This window comes from Zootoca vivipara, chromosome 6 (genome assembly GCF_963506605.1).
Source record: "Zootoca vivipara chromosome 6, rZooViv1.1, whole genome shotgun sequence".
Lineage (NCBI taxonomy): Eukaryota > Metazoa > Chordata > Lepidosauria > Squamata > Lacertidae > Zootoca > Zootoca vivipara.
In genome coordinates this window covers 31,023,177-31,045,930 of record NC_083281.1, presented here as the reverse complement: position 1 = coordinate 31,045,930, position 22,754 = coordinate 31,023,177, and the positions used below count along the sequence as shown (strand labels likewise).

The window sequence follows — 22,754 nt, the reverse complement described above, 5'->3', positions numbered from 1 at the left end:
CTGCCAAATCAGCTTGGACCAATGGCTATTTGCCTCCTTGCCTCCCAGAACTACCTTGCCCAGTGTCCACCTTCTGCCTTGTCATTAGGGAGCTTTGAGCTAACATTTTGCTTGAAACAGGGCCTGCATTTGCTTAATTTCCTCTTCCTTTCTCAATGTGTGCTCCTTTTGTACCATGCCTGTTAAGATTACCAGCCATGACTTTGAATTGGAAACAGCCTTCAACGTATTAGCAGAAATGGAGTATAAACAAACAGGTAACGTTGCCTTCCCGTAGCTGACATGGCTCTGCTGGCTGAGGCTAATGGAAGCTGTAGACCAGTGATGGCCAAACTTGGCCCTCCAGCTGTTTTGGTACTACAACTCCCACCATCCCTAGCTAACAAGACCAGTAGTCAGGGATGATGGGAATTGTTGTCCCAAAACAGCTAGAGGGCCAAGTTTGGCCATCACTGATGTAGCCCAAAACTTCTGGAGGGCATCAGGTGAGCAAAGGATTGAGTAAAAGGTCTAGATCAGGCATCCCCAAACTGCGGCCCTCCAGATGTTTTGGCCTACAACTCCCATGTTCCCTAGCTAACAGGAACAGTGGTCAGGGATAATGGGTATTGTAGTACAAAACATCTGGAGGGCTGAAGTTTGGGGATGCCTGGTCTAGATGTACTAATAGTGTGAACCGGTCTAAGGCAGCTTTCTGTTTTCCTAAGGCACTTGGAGCTCTTCAGTGGAAGATTGGGAGACTCACAAGAATCAAACATAATAATACAGTACTATAAATATGCTACTGAAACAACCTGGGAAAGTAATGTGAAGGAGATTTATAAGTCCAGAGAGAGGATATGATGTGTGTGTGGATTTGCAGGGAAATTTTCCTAACTTGAACTGGCTTGCAACAATTTCTATAAGGACTGCAACATTTGCATTAGACTGGGGATGGGGAAACCCATGCCATTTATTTATTTATTTATTTATTATCATTATCATTATCATTATCATTACCATCATCATCCCACCCTTCACCCTAAGGTCTCAGAGCAGGTTATAACATTTAAAACACAATGTTAATAAAAGGTTTAACACAACTTACTATCGCAGAAGAAAGGTGGGTTCTAACAGTATACAACTCGGGTGTCAAAAGCCAGGGTGAAGAGATGTGTCTCCAGCAATCGCTGTATAATGAGGAGGCCAGATGCACCTCTGTGAGGATGGAGATCCACAACCGAGGGGCTGCTGCAGACCACCAACACACACACCCCTGAGCTTCTGAAGTTGGTGGAACCAACAGTAGGGCCCCCTTTGTCAAGCCGCCTAACACCCAAGAGGAGGCACTCTTTCAGGTATTTGGGGCCTCAAGTCATTTCAGGCTTTAAACACTAATGTGAGCACCTTGAATTGGGCTTGGAAATGAACCAGCAACTACTTTGTTGTTGGGTTCCTAGCGTCATCAGCCCCAATCTACCTGGGAAAGGGTGAGGATCAGCTGTTCCCAATCCATGGTTTAGATTGATCAGAAACTTTTGGACCAACTAAAAAACAAGTAGCCCTGATTAACCTGGCAGTTTTGTTTAAAAGAAGCACTATCATTTTTACTTGTTGGTTCCATGCTTGCTTCGTTTATATTATGCTCCCTTTCCTCCAAGGAGCTCAAGGTGATGTTCTGAATGTAGTGTCCCCCCCCCAAAAAAACCCCTCCTATTTTATCCTGGCTGCAATACCATGAGGTAGGTTAGGTTGAGAAATAGAAACTGGCCAAAGCAACCATGGCCAAATGGGAATTTGAACCCTGGGCTCCCCAGTCCTAGGTCAACTGCACATTGACTTTTTAATAAAAATACTTCTTGCTGGTGGCAAGAAGAGGCAGTCCATGTTCCTTTCACCCAGAAAGGAAAATCTCTTCTAATACAACCGCTGCATGGATAAAACATGTTTTTTTCCTGCTTCAGAATGACTGTTTTGCCACATATTCCAATTGAATCAATTTATTACTCAATTGACAAAACCTCCTTTTATTAATCAGCTAAGGGATGCAAACCTATGCACACTTATTTGGGAGTAAGGCTGCAATCTGAACGAAATAAATGTGCTGCAAGACAGGTGAGAGCTCTAATTTATGTCCGCCTTCCTTCCTCCCTGTCACATCATTCCCAACTGTGAATCCCTCTTGATGTTAATATGTTTCTGGAGTGGTGGGTGGAAGAACAAGGTGCATAAGCATTGAAATTTTCAAACTGAAACTTAACATTATTGCATTACAATTCATCAATATTTGCTTTTTAAAAAGTAGCCCTCAAAGCTTTAAAAATAAAATTTATAATAAATTGTTCTAAAGTTGCTTCAAAAAGAAAACTACCAAAACATTGCTTTAAAAAAAATGTTATTTTGTGCAAAAAAAAATTGTTGGTTTCAGTATGCCAAAGAAGACAGGGGCTCCTGCACCTTTAATATAGTAGTTGCTTATTGAGGAAGCAATATCAGCAGGTGTAGTTTGCATGGCAAGAAACAACTGCCAACATTGCACGAGCCCTGTTCTATTTTTGCACCTGACCATCCTAGCTACCGGGGGTGGGTGGGTGGGGGTGGGGTGGGAACTGCAATAAATTGATCTTGATTATAAAATTCCTTCTCTCTGAGCTGGAGGGGGCGGGGAAGAGTATTTCCTTTCTTTCAGTCCTGAGAATGCTCACCTTGAATCTGGTATTAGGAGAAGCTGCTCTGTAACCAAAATTGCTGGCAGCCAATAAGGCCAACTCTTCTGCCCCTTCCTTATTTCCATGCTTCACAGCGCAATCTTATGCATGTTTACTCAGCAGGAAGTCCCAGTGGACTCAGTGGGGTTTACTCCCTAGTAACACTTGTGATTGCTGCCTTTTTACAAATCAGATCGGTAGAGAGTGAAGGGACATGAATTGCAAATGAAAGGGAAACGGTTAGCTTGAGATGGGCTTTGGGGGAAACCACAATCTTTCATTAAAAAAGTAAGTCCTACAGCTGCCGCATCCTGCCCCCATATCAGGAGATTCCCACATTATTTTCTCCAGTTCAGCAGGACAAAACTTTGAGCGGAGTTTTCAGCCAGTGGGGTTTTCAGCCAGTAGAAATGATGCTGAAAGCCTGTTCCAGTTGCTCAGCTTGCCCCAGACTGGCTAAGGCAGGATGCATCGTCAAGCATCTTATATCAGGTATATTTGGGTAATGGGGAAAAGAAACTGATGGCACATGGACTTTTCTTCCAGAAATATCAGTTGCAGGCAGGCAAAAGGAGCAGACTTCAGCGTGCGTGCGCAAGCACGCACACACACTTCGCGTTTATAGGTCCCCATTTATTGTCTCTATTTGCCGTGCTCACGATTTGGGAGATATTCAGCAGTACAAAGAAAGCCTGGCAGCCAGCCATATTATTAGGCCACGGTTATGTTTGGTACAGAATTAACCAGATGGACTAGACATACCAACTTGGTGCCCTCCAACTCCTTTCAGACCCAGCCAGCACTGTCCACAGTTGGGAATGATGGAAATTGTAGTATGACAACTTCTGGAGGGCACCAAAAATTGGGGAAGGCAGGTCTAGAAAAGTATCCAGCCTTGCAGTTTCTAACCCAACTGCTTAGAATCCTTTTCAATCTGAGGGCAGGCAACTTTATTGGTGTGGGTGTGATGGCAGTGGTGGGTGGGTCAAGAGGCCAAAAGTGGTTAAGCAAACGGATGAAATGCCTACCTTTGTACAGTATGCTATGTTCCAGCTGCAAAAAATAAAATAAAAAAGTATAGGTTCCTACATACCCAGCTCTCCGTTCTGCATTAATGCATTATGGCAGTTCAAGGCATTCCTGGGCAAGTACTTGACTGCATTTCTCCCACCGTGGAATGAATAACTATTGCTCACAAGTGAGATGACAGGGGATACCTTCCAGCAACCTTTCTTGACCTGCTGTGCTCCATATGTTGTTGGACTGCGGCTCCCATCATCCCTGACCACTGGTCATACAGCCTGGGGCTAATGTGAAATGGAGTTCAACCACATCTGGAGGACATCAGCTTCAGGAAGGCTGGCTTCAGGAGACCGAGCTTCCAGTCCCACTAGGCATCCTCAAGCCCCAGGGCTCATCACTTTCTGGGTCTTAAGCACCTGCCCTATCATTCACAGTGTTTGTTATTTGGCTCCACTGATTTCCTTGAGTGGAAACACTTTTCGGAGAGAGAGGAATGGGTTCTATTTTTATTTAACCACAGGAGGTCACATTTTAGCTGTGTACAAATGAAACTTTACTGGAGTGGCTCAGGATGGACAATTGTGTGGGATTAGATGGACAATTCTCATGTGAGGGTTTAGTTCAGAGCGGGAGTGAACAGTTCAAGTATGCAGAAGTTGAATGTGCACAGCATGGATTGGCTAGTACCTAAGGTATCATGAATATATCCTTACTCCAATATCTCCAGAACAGCTTTGATATTTTTGTTTAACCCCCCCCCTATATTAAAAAAAGAGGAGGCAATGAAGGAGCATGTGACTGAATATGCAGAAATGGTGATATAAACCAAAAAAGGTAGACAGTTCATCCAAAGGGAAGGGGAAACTGATGACTAAATTGGCAGGGTGTTCGCATGTCTGTCGGTCTTTTGCATAGTGAAGTGGGAAGGAAGTCAGGCATATACAGTGGGTATTGAAATGGAGTTGGGTGTATCCAATGCTAGTCCTACTCAGAGAAGACCCACTGAAAGTAATGACCATGTCTAAGTTAGGTCCATTAATTTCAAATGGACTGCTCTGTGTATGCAGCTTTACAAGGAAAAAGTATGCGTGAAACAATAATTGAGGCTTCCAACCTCAGGATGAGAATTTCTGTAAACAGGAATACAGTACATGACTAAAACTGCAACTTTAACGCTGAAGAGCTAAAGAAGGAGAACTTTTTCCTTGGAAGCCCACACCTGGGAATATATTGGCATTATGAACATGGCTTGGTAGCGATGACTTTAGTTTGGAGTGGCAAGGGCTGGCAATAGTGGTCAGCACATGGTGGGAGTGGCGCTCACCAGACCTTCCAACACCGGTGTCACTTCAGCTTACTGGGAAGAAGGAGGGCAAGGCAGTGGCAATGCCTGTGTGGTGCAAACACACTACTAGAGTCAATCTGGTGTTCTTAACTGGTGCGTTTGCACTGCACCTGCCTTACCATGGCCTATGCTTGGTAAGCTACGGTGATGCTGGTGATGGGAGGTGAGGCGGGTGCCACCAGCCACTACTGGGAACTTCCTGGTGTCAGAATGAGGCAACTGCAACCAATTCTGAACAAGCTTTTGTGTGTTTGGACAGATAGATAGATAGATAGATAGATAGATAGATAGATAGAGGCTATGAAAACGTACGGCAGCCTTCCTCACCCTAACATGCTCTCCAGATGTTGTTAGATCTCCATTTCCACCAGTGGTCCCAGATGATGGGAGTTGTAGGTCGGCAGCATCTAGAGAGCACCAGGTTAGAGAAGGCTGCAGAAATTCTTGACCCTGCAGCGTCCAGCACTGAGATGTTGAGAAAGCAGGACACCTGGATGGAAGAAGGTCCTGCATCACCAATTTACAGAAAGACAATAAGAAAGAGAAACCAGCCAGCCAGCTGATGATGAGATTCTGGCCCTTTGGAAGGCATTTATCGTGTTCCCAGAAATGGTTCTCGGCACCCTCTTGGAAACACTAAGTCTCCCAGTGGTGGCTGGTACCCATTGGGACTTCTAGGGCAAAGGACAAGGGGACTAACGGTGCGCAGAGCCAGCCACAGCAGGCAGAGCCAGAGCCAAAGACAGTCACAGGCAACTAATTCTAGGTTTGGCTCCCGTCCTCCTCCCTGCTGAGTTCTACACGGGGCAATACTGAGACTAAGGAGGGGCTGGCTGAGGGCAGGTTGAGGTTGGTGGGGCACCTCCCCTTTTGGCCTAATGGAATAGCTTCCACTGGGTTCTCACATACAAACTTGGAATCATTGGGATGCAATGCCAGCTCAGAAATAAACCCACACATTTGTCACAGTATGCATATATTCAATTCATGATCAAAGAACTACTTTGCTTTTTCCAGTGGTTACCAGGGTTGGATTTTTAACGGATGCTCATTTAAATAGTAAACAGGATTGGGAAGCCTTGGGTGTACGGGGGCTGGGAGCAGGAAGAACAGATTTCAGACCTAATGAAGCCTCCCCTTTCCAGATGTCAGATAATATCTATCTCACTCTTTATTGCAATGTATGGATTCTCTGGCAGCCTGTGCACATTGCAAAGCCATTTGCTGAGAAGCAAATGGGACAACAGGAAGTGATCCGGAACAATTAAAAAAGAAAAGAAAAAGAGCAACACTTCAAAACCCGAAAAAGGTCTTCCTTAAAAATAGGGCTTTTCCTTGCCCTCTCTGAAACATAATATTGCCCTTGCTTGATTTTCCTTTTTTAAAAAAAATGCTGGAGTTACCAGCACCACTACAAACACTGGCCAGCAGGTGGAGCGTCGAGCTTCTTTTTGGTTCCTCAGTCTTGAGCAGAGAGAACTTGTGCCAGAATCATCTTCCAGGTGCATGAAAACTCTCTGTGGCCACTCAAATGAAGGAGTTAAAGAGAAAGGAGGGGAGGAAATGAACCCGAGGAAGAGTCACTGTGTTGTCTCTGGGCGGGATTTCAGGCCACACTAGATCTCCAGAGGAGGTGACTGCCATTTGGCTTTGGAATCATTTTATCATATTCGGCACCCTGCTTGCCCTGCGTTTTTGCAAACGTCCCCAGGGGCCAGCTCACTGTAGTTAAGGAAACCGTTATCCAGAGCTAAAAGAGCAAAACAGAGCAAAGGCATCAGGTTTCGTCCAGGGCTGGCAGTAAAGCTTCAGCAATCACCATTAAGGGCGGTGAGTTAAATTCACAACAACAACAACAACAACAACAACAACAACAACAACAACAACAACACCCTGAATGAAACAGGGCCCATTCAATTTTTTTAATGCATGCATGCATTCTTATTTATATACAATATTTTTATATGCTAGACAGTTCTAAGCGCTCTACATAAAAGCTGTTAAAAAGATACACCCAATGGTATCCAATGCAATTTCCTAAAAATGGTATTAAAAATTAAGCGTCGTATCCAGTGCTAGTCGTGCTTAGAGCAGACCCACTGAAATTAAAGGAGAGGACTCCATTAGGCCCATTAATTTGAATGGGTCTGCTCTGAATAAAAACTTAAATTGAATACACCCCTAAGCATCAAAGCTCAGGACTGTCTGCGTCAATCTATAAGAGGTGCGTAAAGGCTAACTTGTTTCCAACATCTGATTTCATCAGTAATTTGATATCTTGTATACACTGCTTGGAGGTTTTGATGATCAAGCAGTCTACAAATCCGGTTTAAATAAATAGGGTGGTTGTGTTTACACGTGGCTTAGATTGCACATTGTTCAATATCCCACATAAATTTCATGAACTGACTGATGTGCATCCCCTCCCCATTGAACATTCCACCCTCATATGGACAGCCCATAGTGCCAGTGGCAGGACAGGCGCAGTGTTTAGTGAAGGGGCCATATATCACTTCTCTCAACACGGAGGGAAGAGGATCTAGGTAAGGGCATTGTCTAGCAGCCCCCATGCATCCCTGATCCCCACGAATGAGAGATACTCACGTATACAAAGGCTGTAGCTGCAAGTGTGACATCTTTTGGGGTGCCTGGTAGCCATATGAATCAAATCCCCCAATGAAATCAACTGTGGGGTGAAAAACGAGGAGTAAGCGTTCATTTCAAACAGCTCAGGTTCAACAGGCCAAACAACAAAAGCAGCAACACACAAAACGCAGCAGACACGCCATGCATTTAAAGCACATGACCCCTCCCAAAGAATCCTGGGAACTGTAGTTGGTTAAGGGTGTTGGAAAGTGTAGCTTGGTGAGTGGGGGTAAACTACAGCTCCCAGAATTCTTTGGGGGAAAGCCATGTGCTTTAAATGTACAGTATGGTGTGCACACAAGGGAAGTTATAGAAGTGTCCCTAGATTTTTGCTTCTTAACCCAACTGCTTGTTCATTATCTTTTTTGAGGCCCCTTTTCCACCAGGTGAGGTGCATTTGTCTCCCTCATTTGTCTTTCAAGATGAATTTAAAAAACATCTGATGGCTGAAAGACAGTATTTCTGGCAGCCTTGACATTACAGTGGTACCTTGGTACTAAAATGCCGAAAACCCAGAAATAAGTGTCCCGCTTTTCAAATGTTTTTCGGAAGCTGAATGTCCAAGGCAACTGTCGGCTATTGTTTCCAGAGCGCCTGCACCAATCCGAAGCTGCGCCTTGGTTTTTGAACATTTCGGAAGTCAAGTGGACTTCTGGAACAGATTAAGTTTGGCACTTTTGTTTTTGCTATTTATTTTGCATTTTTGTTTTTGAGGCTTTTTCGCTTAATTTATTTTTGTGACTGTGTGGAACCCAGTTCAGCTACTGACTGACTGATTGTGTGACTGCAGAAATGGATAAACGCCCCCCCCATCCAAACAATGACTATCAATGCAGGTAAGGGAATAATAATAATTTAAATTTTTACCATCTACAATACTGTCTTATGTATTTTACAGTCCAGTACAATGATTATTGCTTTCATAATGGTCTCGTTAGATAGTAAAATTCATGTTAAATTGCTGTTTTAGGGGTTGTTTTTAAAAGTCTGGAATGGATTAATCCATTTTGCATTACTTTCTATGGGAAAGCGCGCCTTGGTTCCTTACCTTCCAAGTCCCGGACTGCAGAATCCGGGACCGGCAGCCGTGTGACACCGGAAGTTGCGTCGACGCAACTTCCAGTGTCGCTTTGCCCTTCTATGGGCACCAAAAATGGCTGCCGCCGGCTTCAAAAGTAGCTTCTATGCATGACCGGAAGTGCGTCGACGTGACTTTCGGTGTCGGCGGCGGCCATTTTTGGTGCCCATAAATGGGCGGGGCGACACTGGAAGTTGCGTCGACGCACTTCCGATCATGCGTAGAAGCTACTTTTGAAGCCGCCAGCGGCCATTTTTTGTGCCCATAGAAGGGCAAATCAGAAAAAAATGGCCGCTGGCAGGAGAAAATAACAGAGAAAAACGGGAGATGAAGTGATATGGGGGACCACCGGGAAAAGGTAAGTAAAAACGGGGGTTTCCTGGGGAAAACGGGGTACTTGACAGCTATGCTTGGTTCTGGAACGCTTTGGTTTTGGAACAGACTTCCTGAACGGATTAAGTTTGAGAACCAAGGTACCACTGTACTGTTTTTAGAATGTATAGATACATAGATAGAGCAAGGATGTCCTCCCTTCCAGCCTGGTCTTCCGACTTTCCATTCCATATTGTGTGAGAGGCATTCAGAGATGCTTCTGTTACACTTCTAATATTAATTTTGCCATAGCTGAGCTTGAGCCTCTTCTTTTTATAATGGACTGTCTGATTAGATTTGGAATTAAATGAATGACTGTCAAAGCCGAGAGCCCTCTCTGAAGTTTGTTAGGTAAGACAAACATGCAGGGAAGGATCAGCTTCCGCCTGTATTCCAAACTCTGAGTAGGATGATACGTATAATTTGCTGCTCCCGAAATGGGTTTTTTCATGTGTAAACTTTATTAATAATTTCATTTGTGTTAAGATGCTGCCATTTGAAAGCTATCAGGAGCAAATAAGCCTCTGCCAGCTTCAAATATATTCCAAGCAACTTATTACAACGGCTAGGCAGTGTCCTATTTTACACAAAAGGTTTTAATTTTCCACTACATCTATTTAGAATGTTATCTGAACATGAGCCACAGACTGGCAGGGTGATTGGCTTGCAGAAACATTTTAGAATTAACTGTGCTACAGGATGCATTCATTGTTCTTTTGCATACAGGGACCCCAGCTTTCCTCCACAGGCATCGGAGCAGAATGGCATTGAGCAGAGGTGGGGAAATCCAGCCCGTAGGGCTAATGTGGCCCTTCAGCCTTCTCTGTGTGGCCCCCAGGACTCTCCCCAGGCCCTGCTCTGTGCTGCCCCAGTGGTTTTGCCTCATTGGAATGTGTCCTTGAACACAAGATACTGCCTCTTGCTTGTCTGGATGGAGAGAATTGGAAGGGGAGGAATGTAGAAACCTTTAGCTTCTGCCTGCTGGAATGTAGTGACTCTCTCTCTCTCTCTCTCTCTCTCTCTCTCTCTCTCTCTCTCTCTCTCTCTCTCTCTCTCTCAACCTAACCTACCTCACAGGATTGTTGTGAGGATAGAGTGAGAGGGAAGTACAACAGGCGGCACCATCTTGAGTTTCTTTGAAGGGTAAGTGGGGTATAAATGTAATAAATAAAAGAAGCTTTTACCTCCCTGTTTACTACCAACCCCACAAGAATTGGCACCCACAAAACACAGGGACTCCATCTAGGGTAGTGGTTAATACAGGGGTCAGCAAACTTCTTCAGCAGGGGGCCAGTCCACTGTCCCTCAGACCTTGTGGGGGGGGGGCAAGACTATATTTTGAAGGAGGAAAAAAGAACAAATTCCTATGCCCCACAAATAACCCAGAGATGCATTTTAAATAAAAGGACATACTCTACTCATGTAGAAACATCAGGCAGGCCCCACAAATAACCCAGAGAGGCATTTTAAATGAAAGGGCACATTCTACTCATGTAAAAACACGCTGATTCCCGGATTGTCCGTGGGGCAGATTTAGAAGGCGATTGGGCCAGATCCAGCCCCTGGGCCTTAGTTTGCCTACCCATGGGTTAATAAGTGTGCTGGATTTAAATTGGGCAGACCTAGGTTCAAAATCCCTGCTAGGCCACCAAGATCACATTTGAACCATATTTGATTACTGCATCATATAAACAGTTTGAGCTACATGCCACACTCCCTCTACCCATAACTGGAGTACTCCATAGCCAAGTATTAGATGAAAGGTACTTACAGCTGTCTTCTTCCTCCATAAACACTTTGCTGACATAGCAGGCGTAAACAAATCCGAAGAGCTTCAAAATATAAAATCATTTTTTTAAAAGAAAAGAAAAGAAAGAAAAAAGAGGGAGAAAAGCAAATTATTTGAAAGCAAGGAAACAGCAGCGGCAGTATTGCGAGAATCGGAAATGGTCAAGATGAGGCTGAATAGCTTAATCAAATCGCACACGCAAAATTGCAAGCAGCCACATTGGCCCCCAAGATCAAAACAACAGAAGAGCAATACAATAAAAAGGTAAAAGGTAAAGGACCCCTGACAGTTAAGTTCAGTCGCAGACAACTGTGGGGTTGCAGCGCTCATTTCGCTTTACAGGCCGAGGGAGCCGGCGTTTGTCCTCAGACAGTTTTTCCAGGTCATGTGGCCAGCATGACTAAGCCGCTTCTGGCGCAATGGAACACTGACACCAGAGCAGTGCACGGAAACGCCGTTTACCTTCCTGCCGGAGCAGTACCTATTTATCTACTTTCACTTTTTGGCATGCTTTCGAACTGCTAGGTTGGCAGGAGCTGGGACTGAGCAATGGGAGCTCACCCCGTCGTGGGGATTCGAACTGCCAACCTTCTGATTGGCAAGCCCAAGAGGCTCAGTGTTTTAGACCACAGCACCACCATGATTGGGCTCAACTTCAAAGCGAAAGAGACATGAGCCAGCTTTGGAGTTGATTAGCGCTCTTCCTCAGCTGGGTATCAGAAACAAAAGCCAGGGATTGGGGAAATAAAATGCTGGCTGAGATGTATTGTGCTTACTGGGACCACACGTGGATAATAAATCCCATTGAACTCAAGGGGGTTTGCTAATGACTAGGCATGCATAGGAATGTGTTATTGATCTAGTCCAAGAGAATCTTGGTAGTGGCACCCTCCCTGTGTAATACACTCTCATCAGATGTCAAGGAAATAAACAACTATCTGACTTTTAGAAGACACCTGAAGGCAACCCTGTTTAGGGAAGTTTTAATGTGTGTTTTATCAAGTTTTTAATATTCTGTTGAGAGCTGCCCAGAGTGGCTGGGGAAACCCAGCCAGATGGGTGGGGTATAAATAATGTGTTGTTGTTGTTGTACTGAACTCGAAAGCTTGCTTGCTTCTCTGTGGCTTTCCAATCGGCTTTAACAAAGGAATCGACCTGCTGATTAATTTTTGTGTGTGAATTAAATGTGCTGATATCCAGGCCCTGCCAAATCCTGTGCATTCTGCACAAGCCTGGCGCCAGCTGAGCACCCCTCTGGGCAAGTTAGACATCACCAAAATTACCTACACCTTAAAAAGAGGCCTGGCCTGGTTTACTCTCATGTGTGCTAGGGGTATTACAATAATTAAGCCTAAGGGTTACTAAAAGAACCTGAAAAAGTCAGTGTCAGTCACAAAAACATTTTAAGTTCTTTTGAACTGTTTTAATATCGTGTAATACTGCATTGTTAAAATTAATGTTGTATTTTAATTATTGTAACCTGCCCTGGGACCTTAGAGTGACAGGCAGGTAATAAATTGTAACAACAAGAACAACAACCTGATGCAGATCTTAAATGTTTGAGAAAGATAGATGCAGAAAATAATGGTTCTCTTTAAGCATCCTAGTCCCAAGCCATTTTCACCAGCACCCTTGAACTGAGCTCCAAGGTGCACCAGAAGCCGCTGCACTCTGGTTAAAAACAGAATCTGTGCGCTCATAATTTAGAGGGAAAACAGTACGAGAGAGAGGATCAATCACTCCCCCACCCCACCCCCTTCACTGATCAAACAAGGAGCCTCCATAACCGCATTTAGTAAGGGGAAACAATATCAATAAAACATCTTCCAGCATAGCTAGCAGTTTGGCTTTAACCTCAAGGTTGAGTTCTGGGTCTGTTGATTTTCATTCTTGCTTTCCATCCTCTAGGACATATGACTTGCTCTCTCAATACCAATTATTTTTGCACTATGTTCATTTTCCTGCGTGTGTTTCCCTGTGATCTTTGCCCTCCTTCATTTGTCCAAAAAACCAAAAACCTCCTTGCCTTTGTGCCAGTTCTTTTTAAGGATCTCCTTGCTTGTATTTTAAGGAATGTCAGCTCAGAAGGATGCCCCATGGAATACAGCAGTCTTACTCCTAGGTAAGTGTGCAGGGAGAATTGCAACCCAATTGTTTATCCCACAGTCCATTTCTCAACCTTCTGCCTCTTTAATTCTGAACAGGATCACTGTTTCCTTATTTTCTCATGCCAGGAATTTAGGAACTGAACTCAACATGACTAATTTGTCCAGAAATGCTTTGTCAAGTGTCTGGTGAAGAAAGTAATTTTTATTTTGATGACTTTTTTCAATTGGGGGATGGGTGGATAGGGCTTGAAGCCCCTCAAATTTACCTACACTTCCAGACTCACCTTCCCAGAGACAGGTTGCTGCTGCTTTTTCATTTCATACGAACTTGCAGAGAGCAAATTGGAGTATGCTAGGGAAGTGCCAGGGAAGTGAAATGGAATGCTTGGTTTCTTGGCAGGTTTGTTTGTTTGTTTTTAAAGCCAAAAGTAAATAAATAAATACAGACATTTTAATATGCTCTTCCTAGCCAGAAGACCTCTCTGGCTCCCCGGACAAAAAAAAAAAAAAGGAATCAGAAGTAAACCCGTTCTATAAATCTAGTGTTTATGGGTGTGAAATTTGTTACACACGAGTGGGCAGAATCACCTTCAGTGTCTCAGTTGTTTTTTAGGGATCAGTGTGGTGGAAGAGTCAGCTGGAGACGGATGCTGGTACCACCTACCGCAAGGAATATCTGCATTGCACTGCTCACCACCTCAATATACTGATAATCAAGCAAGCACCCAGTCACTGTGATGACGTGATGGTCTTCGAGGGCCAGATTGGAGTTCATCACCGGGGTCACCAGGCAACCAGGCCCGTTCTCCATCCACCATGAGCGATGCAGCGATGTGTTAAAGGTCATGATGAAGTCTCGGTCCTAAGGAAGCAGGACACAGGAAAGCAAGATAATAATAATAATAATAATAATAATAATAATAATAATAATAATAATAATATATACCCCACCCATCTGGCTTGATTTCCCCAGCCACTCTGGGTGGCTCCCAGGAGGAGGAGGAGGAGGAGGAGGAGGAGGAGGAGGAGGAGGAAGAAGAAGAAGAAGAAGAAGAAGAAGAAGAAGAAGAAGAAGAAGAAGAAGAAGAAGAAGAAGAAGAAGAAGAAGAAGAAGACAACTAGCGATAGAAGATCAAACATAAAAAACTTCCCTAAACAGGGCTGCCTTCAGATACCTTCTAAAAGTCAGATAACTGTTTATTTCCTTGACATCTGACGGGAGGGTGTTCCACAGGGAGGCCCTCTGCCTGGTTCCCTGTAACCTCATTTCTCGCAGTAAGGGAACTGCCAGAAGGCCCTCGGCGCTGGATCTCAGTGTCCAGGCAGAATGATGGGGGTGGAGACGCTCCTTCAGGTATGCTGGACCGAGGCCGTTTAGGGCTTTAAAGGTCAGCACCAACACTTTGAATTGTGCTCGCAAACGTACTGGGAGCCAATGTAGGTCTTTCAAGACCAGTGTTATATGGTCTTGATGGCCACTCCCAGTCACCAGTCTAGCTGCCGCATTCTGGGTTAGTTTTAGCTTCCAAGTCACCTTCAAAGGTAGCCCCACGTAGAGCGCATTGCAGTAGTCCAAGCGGGAGATAACTAGAGCATGCACCACTCTGGCGAGACAGTCTGTGGGCAGGAAGGGTCTCAGCCTGTGTAACAGATGGAGCTGGTAGAGAGCTGCGCTGGACACAGAATGGACCTGTGCCTCCATGGACAGCTGAGAGTCCAAAATGACTCCCAGGCTGCGCAGCTGCTCCTTCAGGGGCACAGTTGCCCCATTCATGACCGGGGAGTCCTCCACGCCCACATGCCCTCTGTCCGCCCAAAACAGTACTTCTCAGTACTCAGTCTTCAAAGCAAGGATCTATGCCACCTAGAAACCTGAAATTCTATGCATGTGTAGAAAATGCTCTCCCGAGTTGACAAGGCTCATTCGACAATACAAATAAATAATAGTAATAATAGTAATAATAATAATAAACCCTTGTCAGAGCTTCTGTCCCTCTATCCTTAGCAGAACACAGTATTGACTGCAGGGCTCAAGTGGCAGAAGGGAGTTCTGCCTTGCTTTGTTTACCTGCCAGGACCTTCAATAGGCATGTCAGCCCAGCTTCACAACCAGCCAGCAGAACATATTACGAGACAGCTGTCCCTGTATGGCTGCCTCCTGGCGCTGGCCTTTCGGAGGGAGTGTTCAGGGCGAGATGCATTCCATCCATCTGCCGTGATTGTCCCGGAGCATTTAACAAAGGCAAGAGAGGTTCTCATGACAAGCTGTGATTCCCAACTACAGGCTCCAGAAACTCAGATCAAATTGGCATGGCTGAGGTCGTTCTGACTCTCTGGAGCCACAAGGAAAAGTAGCTGGTGGCGGAAGTCATGGAGCGCTGGCAGAAGCATATGGAACAGTTTCCAAGTGCCCACTTACAACACCCAATGCATCACTGCATTCAGCAGTGTTATTTTCTAAAAAAGCTGAATGTTGCATCAAAATTCTAAATGCATGAATGAATGTGCAAGAGACTATGAATGTAGAGACTATTATTCTCCCTGGGCATATTCTACTACCGTACTACTACTACTACTACTAGTATCACTATTACCAATTACTATTACTATTGGATGCGGGTGACGCTGTGGTCTAAACCACTGAGCCTCTTGGGTTTGCCGATCTGAAGGTCGGCGGTTCGAATCCTCGCAATGGGGTGAGCTCCCATTGCTCGGTCCCAGCTCCTGACAACCTGGCAGTTTCGAAAGAACACCAGTGCAAATAGATAAATAGGTACCACTGCGGCAGGAAGGTAAATGGCATTTCCGTGCACTCTGGTTTCCGACGTGGTGTTTCATTGCGCCAGAAGCGGTTTAGTCATGCTGGCCACATGACCCAGAAAGCTGTCTGTGGACAAACGCTGGCTCCCTCGTCCTGAAAGCGAGATGAGCGCCACAACCCTATAGTCGCCTTTGACTGGACTTAACCATCCAGGGGTCCTTTACCTTTTTTTTGCCTAATACTACACTGGCCTCTGTCCCTCTTTCCTTCCCTCTCTCCTCTGATGTCCCCTTGTGTCTCTGCCTCTTTGTTGCAGCAGCCCTGGCTACAAGCTCCCCAAGTGAATGGTGCCTCTGGGGCTGGCCAGGAGTTGCTTCCCAGCCCCCTGTGGGGCAGTGTGAGGAGGCACCTCTCTTTGGGGCAAGGGGGGCAGCTCAGAGACCAGGGGTGGCAACTGTGGCTGCCCAGAGGACTCCCAAGGACAGAGGAGGAGAGAGGAGGCCGAGGGAACACTCAACAAGGGAGGGTGTTCAAGAAAGGGTGAGAGGCTGCCAACTTTGGAGGCAAGGGACTCCTGAGCCGCACAGGGGTGCTGCAGAAAGCATGCAGTTGGTTAAGGGAGCCCCAAACTCAAAAAGGTTGAAAACCTCTGATACTGTGCTGTATATGGGATCTGCTTAACATGTCCACTTCCTTGCATTTCCAGTTAGGACTGGCAATATCCTCCATCGAAAACCCTGAAGCTCAGGTCAGTCCTGAGCTACCGGTAGATGGATGAAGAGGCCACAGCTTTCTATTATCTTTTTTTATGTTTCCTTTAGAATGAGATGGGCCACAGATTGGATAAGCAAAGACACACAAAAAATCCTCTTTCTTGCCTCCAGCAAAGCCTGGGGCAACTGTGGCTCCCCTGACGGAACCGGGACACGGCCTAAATATTCCACACACATGCACAAAAAAAGCACATGGGAAAGGCTCATTCTGAAATATGATAGAGACAGTAGTGCCAGTTTTGGGCTTCCTTCCAGGAACGGCTGGCTCTAATCAATATGTCTGGCCTATTTGGAAAAACAGAACAGAAAAAAAGAAGATGATTTGACAAAGGGCTTTCGTTTCACTTTCAAGAGCTGCTTTCATCACAGATACAGCTCCTGGACAAGCTCCATGCTTGAAATCTCTTCACAAAGGTGATTGTCCAAAAAGCTACAGTCCTTCTAAAGAGCATATGACACAAGCTGCCCCCCACCCCCAATCCAGAGATGCAGTCATGATTATTTGTGCTCATGATAGCATCAAGCAAGTTCTACACAGTCCTGCTTTCCAAATTGTTGGTGCCTGCAAAGGTTTTGGGGGCAGACACCCTGCTTGAATTGAAATCAGTGCATGTAGCTTCCGGTTGAAGCCATGCAACATTTTATTTCACATTTGTTTCACTGGCGGTGGTGAGTTGCCCCACTCTTCTTGCACTATAGTGCAAAAAGTGCTCCCTGCAGATGGCAGCAATGCAGTAACACTGGGGAAGCACCACAGCACAACTAATGAATGTCTGGATGGTCCAGTATAAATCCATCGCGAATGCACTATTATTACATCAATGGAGAATACACTGGTCTGGAGGGGTCCATGCTCCTGGACACATGATACTCAAAAGTGTTCCAGTGTAGCCTCCCAAGTGCATCAGGTCACTGCTGCCTCCAGCTCTTGAGGCAGAGCTCAGCCAACATGGCTAGTAGCCATCAATAGCCCTCTCCTCCATGAATTTGTCCTATCTTCTTATAAAGCCATTCAAGTTGGTGGTCATCATTGCCTCCTGTGGCAGGGAGTTCCATAGTTTAACTATGCGTTGCATGAAGAGGTACACTATTGTATTTTATCTGTCCTGAAACTTCCGACATTCAGCTTCATTGGATGTCAACAAGTTCTGGCCTGCTGAAAGAGGGAGAAGTTTTCTCTCCCTGTGCCATGCCAAATTTTATTAGCTTCTATCATGTCACCTTTTCTCTAAACCAGGCATGTCCAAAGTCCATTTCGGGGGGTCTAACCCGGCCTGCCGGTCGATTTAATCTGACCCCCGTGGCAAAATTGTAAAAAAAAAAAAGCTCAACAACTTTGGTTGGCCCTCACACATGTTCACTTCATCAAATCTGGCCCTCTTTGAAAAAAGTTTGGGCACCCCTGTGAGTCTAAACTAAAAAGTCCCCAACATTGCAGCCTTTCTTCATAGGGGGTTCTCTCCCTCCTCTTAATGATTTTGGTTCCCCTTTTCCGAACCTCTTCCAACTCTACAACGTCCTTTTGAGGCGAGGCAACCAGAACTATATAAAGATCCACATTTTTAAGGCCTTAAGTCTGCCTTCCCTGACTTGGTGCCTTCCAGAAGCTTGGAACGACAACTCCCATCAGCTGCAACCAGCCACCACTCCAATCCTGCTGGCGCTTTTGCACCGCACAGCCTCTCTGCCCCCTCTTCCTCCTCGTAAACAACAGCTGCCCACCTTCTGAAAAGATAGTATAGTGTTTCTGTCCCCCACAACAAAAAGAACTGCTTCTGGGTATACCTTAGTGACACAGCATCAGGTTCAGTCCCCAGCATCTCCAGGTGGGATTGGAAATGTAGCCGGTCCAAAATCCTGGATATAATCTGCTGGTCAGTGCAGGCAATTTTGAGCTAGATTGACCAATGTACTCACTTGGTTTAAGGCAGATTCCTATGCTCTTTTGATGACTGGGGGCCAATTGCCTTTCTCCCCACCCCCTATATATATATATATATATATATATATATATATATATATATATATATAATTTTAATAAAATTTTCTGTTTTACAGTTTAGAATATTCATTTAGACAACCTTTATATATCAATGACTTCCCTTCTTCTCTTTCCATGGTTCATTTTGCATAGCATAAATCTCTGCATATTTTATAAAATAGAATAAGAATAGAATAAATCTTTATTGTCATTGTCCCCTTGCGGGAACAACGAAATTTCTCGGTTGCTATATCAACTCAAATAAGATACTCCACATAAATTAAAATACTAATAATCGCAATACAATACAGAACAATATAGCGAATAAATAAGATGACTTCCGAGTCCAGAGTTTCCATTTAAGGCCATTCAGTGTTCCATTGTTACTTCCACCAAAACTTATTTACACTGTTGAATTTATCTTAATGCTGTCAACATTTTCAAGTATACACAATTATCTCCCATACATTCAATGAACATTTTCCAATCTTCTTTAAACGAATGCCCTTCTTGTTCTCTTATTCCAGGGGTGGCCACCTCCCAAGAGACTCTGATCTACTCACAGAGTTAAAAACTGGGAGTGATCTACCCCCTTTTGGGGGGTTCCGGTCAAAGCTGTTGAGTTTTTTTAAGGAAGGGAAGCCCTGGTTTTTTGGGTTTAGGTCAAACTTGTTGAGCTTCTTTTAGGAGGGAGGGAGGCCCATTTTTGTTTAGGGCTTCAAGTCATAGTTTAGCTTTTTTTAGGGAGGAGGAAAATTTTGGGTGAGTTTTTTTTAAGGGGTGCCAGTGATCTAGCAGTGATCTACCACAGACATCCAGTGATCTACTAGTAGATCACAATCTACCTGTTGGACGTGCCTGTCTTATTCTGTAGGTTAGATCCGCAAGCTGCACATATTCCAACAGTTTAAGTTGCCATTCTGGCCAAATGCCTTTCTGTGTAGCACTTTAACCTGTTTACAAGCACTGAGGAGTGATGTCTGCCACTCCACAAAACATCAGCCCTATTGAAAATGACTTCCTTATGCCAGCATTAAGTAGGGCAGATGCAACTGACTGGGTGATTCTGCTAAAGATCTAAAACGCACAACAACATTTAGATATTTTGCCATCTGCTCAGTAATAAATGCATTGATCCCCTCAAGGAAGATACTCAGAAGGGCTTATAAAGATTGATCAGGAAACCATCTTACATCCTATTATGTGACTCTGGAGTGGCTACATGGACAGTATGTCTTACGCGGAACAGTCCAAAAGATTAGTGTTGGACTAGGACCTGGGAGGCCAGGGTTCAAATCCCCACTCAGCCATGAAGCTCATGGCGTAACCTTGGGCCACTCTCAGCCTAAACAACCTTGCAGGGCTGTTGTGAGGATACAATGAGGAGGAGGACTATGTACAGTACACCAGGCATAAGCAAACTCGACCCTCCAGATGTTTTGGGACTACAACTCCCATCATCCCTGACCACTGATCCTGTTAACTAGGGATGATGGGAGTTGTAGTCCCAAAACATCTGGAGGGTCGAGTTTGCCTATGCCTGATGAACACAATCCTTGGAGGAAAGGTGGGATACAAATGTAATAATACACAAAATATCTCTGCCCCTTCCACGCCCACCTTCCAGTGTGACACACTGGGGGTTTGGACTGGGCCCTAAAATTAATGCATGGCATAATAAGTTTTACTCAGAGTAGACCCGTTGAAATGAATAAGCATGACCATGTTAGGTCCAGTAATTTCATAATTTACTTGCGTCTACTCTGAAGAAAACTAGTTGAATTACCACCCAATAAACAGGTATCAATCCAGCATTAAGGTCCAGCCACATTTTTCCTCCCTTCTACCCACTAGCATTCTCATTTCCTTGCAAACCTTCTCAGCTTTCCCCTACACATGGAGTAATTTGCTAAACAAAAGTGGAAACTCAGACGCCGTTCAGTCCCTTTCTGCCTTCCTAGTAGAACAGCATGTGTAATCAAGGACAATAGAGATTTTAAAAAAGACTGGGAACCATTTATGTTGTATTTACGGAACCAATGTAAAGAAATGGACTCACTAGTAGGTTTTGACTAAACACTTACAACTAACAAAATAAATATAGAAGCTATAAAGATCAGGTTAAAATGAGAAGAATATAACAATATTCAATTTAAAGAATATAATATTGAAGCACAGTATTGCAAGCAGGACAAGTTTATATTGGGGGGGAATAAGAAGAAGAAGTTGAGAGAAGTCATGGGGGGAGGGGGAAAGTGGGGAATTTAATTTGTTATTACTTGTTATGATATGATTGTGATAAAAATGTAAAAACCAATAAAATTCTTTTTTTAAAAAAAGAACAGCATGAGTATTTTAGACTGGGGATTTCACCATTCATTCCTTGCAGCATGTTCACATCCCACTAAAAGAAAGTCTTGCTCCTTGGAGAGGAAGGTGCACACGTTCCAAAAATTTAAGAAAGAAACTGCCAAACCCCTCGATTTATACTGCACGGCATCGTTTCGGATTTCCCCGTCGGCCTGACGAGTCGATTCTGCTCGGCAACATCAGCAGCAGCGAGAGGAGGTATGAATTTTCCCCAAATGGCCGTGGCACCTTCCCGACATGCAAGCCACCTCCTGAACTCCCATCTCTATTTGACTGAGCAATCGCAGCGCAAAAATGATGGATGGAAAAGCCTTGGGTTGTCAGGCGGATCAGTGGTTCGAGAAGGGCGTGCACTCGGTATGATTACAGAGGTAATTACCTGTGAAAGGTGTCCTACTTCCAGGTAAAAGCAGATGATGAATGCATTCCATCCAACCCAAAGCACGAGCCACACTGCATACTGGAGAGAAGGAGAGAAAGGGGCAGAGCGACAGTTAACAATATACTGTGGAATGAGCTGCTCTAAAGACATGCTCTGGCTCTCCATCAGTCTGGTGGGGTTTTTTATGTGTTTTTTTCAGGGGGAGCCACCATGGTGTAGTGGTTAGAGCAGGGATCAGCAAGGGGCTGGTCCACTGTCCCTCAGAACTTGTGGGGACCGGACTCTATCTATCTATCTATCTATCTATCTATCTATCTATCTATCTATCTATCTATCTATCATCTATCTATCATCTATCTATCTTGGGGTGGGGGGTGGGGAGAACAAATTCCTATGCCCCACAAATAACCCAGAGATGTATTTTAAATAAAAGGACATATTCTACTCATGTAAAAACAAGCTGATTCCCAGACCGTCCGCGGGCCGGATTTAGAAGGCAATTGGGCTGGATCTGGCGGCACCCAGGCTTTAGTTTGCCTACCCATGGGTTAGAGCGTTGAACTGAGTCCTGGGAGACTGGGATTCTAATCCCCACTCAACTACGAAGCTCAGTGGGTGATCCTCGGACATTCACTGCCTCTCACCCTAGCCTACCTCACAGGGTTGTAGCGACCCAAGACTGTGAACCTGGATAAGCTCGAGCAAGCCAGACTTCATCCGTTAATGATCATCTGCCGCAGCCTTGTGTCGTAAGATCCAATGACCTTTCCCCCCTTCAAATCCTCACACAGATTATGTTTCTCACGAAGCGGCTATTGGCAAGTTTAAATATTTGCCCTATTCCTTCCCTCGGCATCCATTGGTACTTGGAACCAGAACTCAGGGAGACTTTCTCTGGAGAGGAGAAACACATTTGTGTGTCCTCAGCACAGATCATAGGGAGACAACACCCCCTAAGGAGAAATCTGCAAGGATTTACTTCATCTTGAATAGTGAAAACTGCAACCCCAACTTTTGATTCCTCAACTTTCCGGTCTGGTGGGAGCTGGAGTCCAAACCACTCTGAGGTTGATGCTTCTTTTTTTTTTAACAGTCAGGAGATTATATATTTATTTCATAAAATGTATGTAACACCTGGAGGGCCACATATTCCCCATCCCTGTTGCTGGGGCTGTTGGAAGTCCCAACAACATCGAGGGGAGGGGGCACCACAATGGCTATTCCTGGCTATCCATTGTACTTACCAGTATGAGGTATTTGGATCTGTACTGAATGGTGCCAAAGACGCCCAAGATGACAGCCATGATGTGTAAAAAATTAGCCAGGATGGGCACCCACTGGTAACCCAGAAAGTCGAATATTTGCCTCTCCAGGGCTGCGATCTGTAAGAGAGGGAGAGGGGAAGGGTGAGGACAGAGGAGAGGCTTACTCATTCTGCA

The 22,754-nt window shown here is 44.8% G+C and overlaps 1 protein-coding gene across 1 annotated transcript in view; it reads right to left on the bottom strand.

Moving 5' to 3' along the window:
- Positions 1–5,751: 5,751 nt before the first annotated feature.
- NKAIN1 (sodium/potassium transporting ATPase interacting 1) overlaps positions 5,752–22,754 on the bottom strand; it is a 49,735-nt gene continuing 32,732 nt past the window's right edge. Inside the window, exons 2-7 of the mRNA XM_035119237.2 lie at positions 22,560–22,697; positions 21,313–21,393; positions 13,713–13,910; positions 10,923–10,983; positions 7,660–7,741; positions 5,752–6,805 (exon numbers count right to left, since the gene is read on the bottom strand). Of these exons, the coding sequence (XP_034975128.1) occupies positions 6,796–6,805; positions 7,660–7,741; positions 10,923–10,983; positions 13,713–13,910; positions 21,313–21,393; positions 22,560–22,697 (570 nt within the window). The 3' untranslated portion in view covers positions 5,752–6,795. The remainder of the gene's footprint in view (positions 6,806–7,659; positions 7,742–10,922; positions 10,984–13,712; positions 13,911–21,312; positions 21,394–22,559; positions 22,698–22,754) is intronic.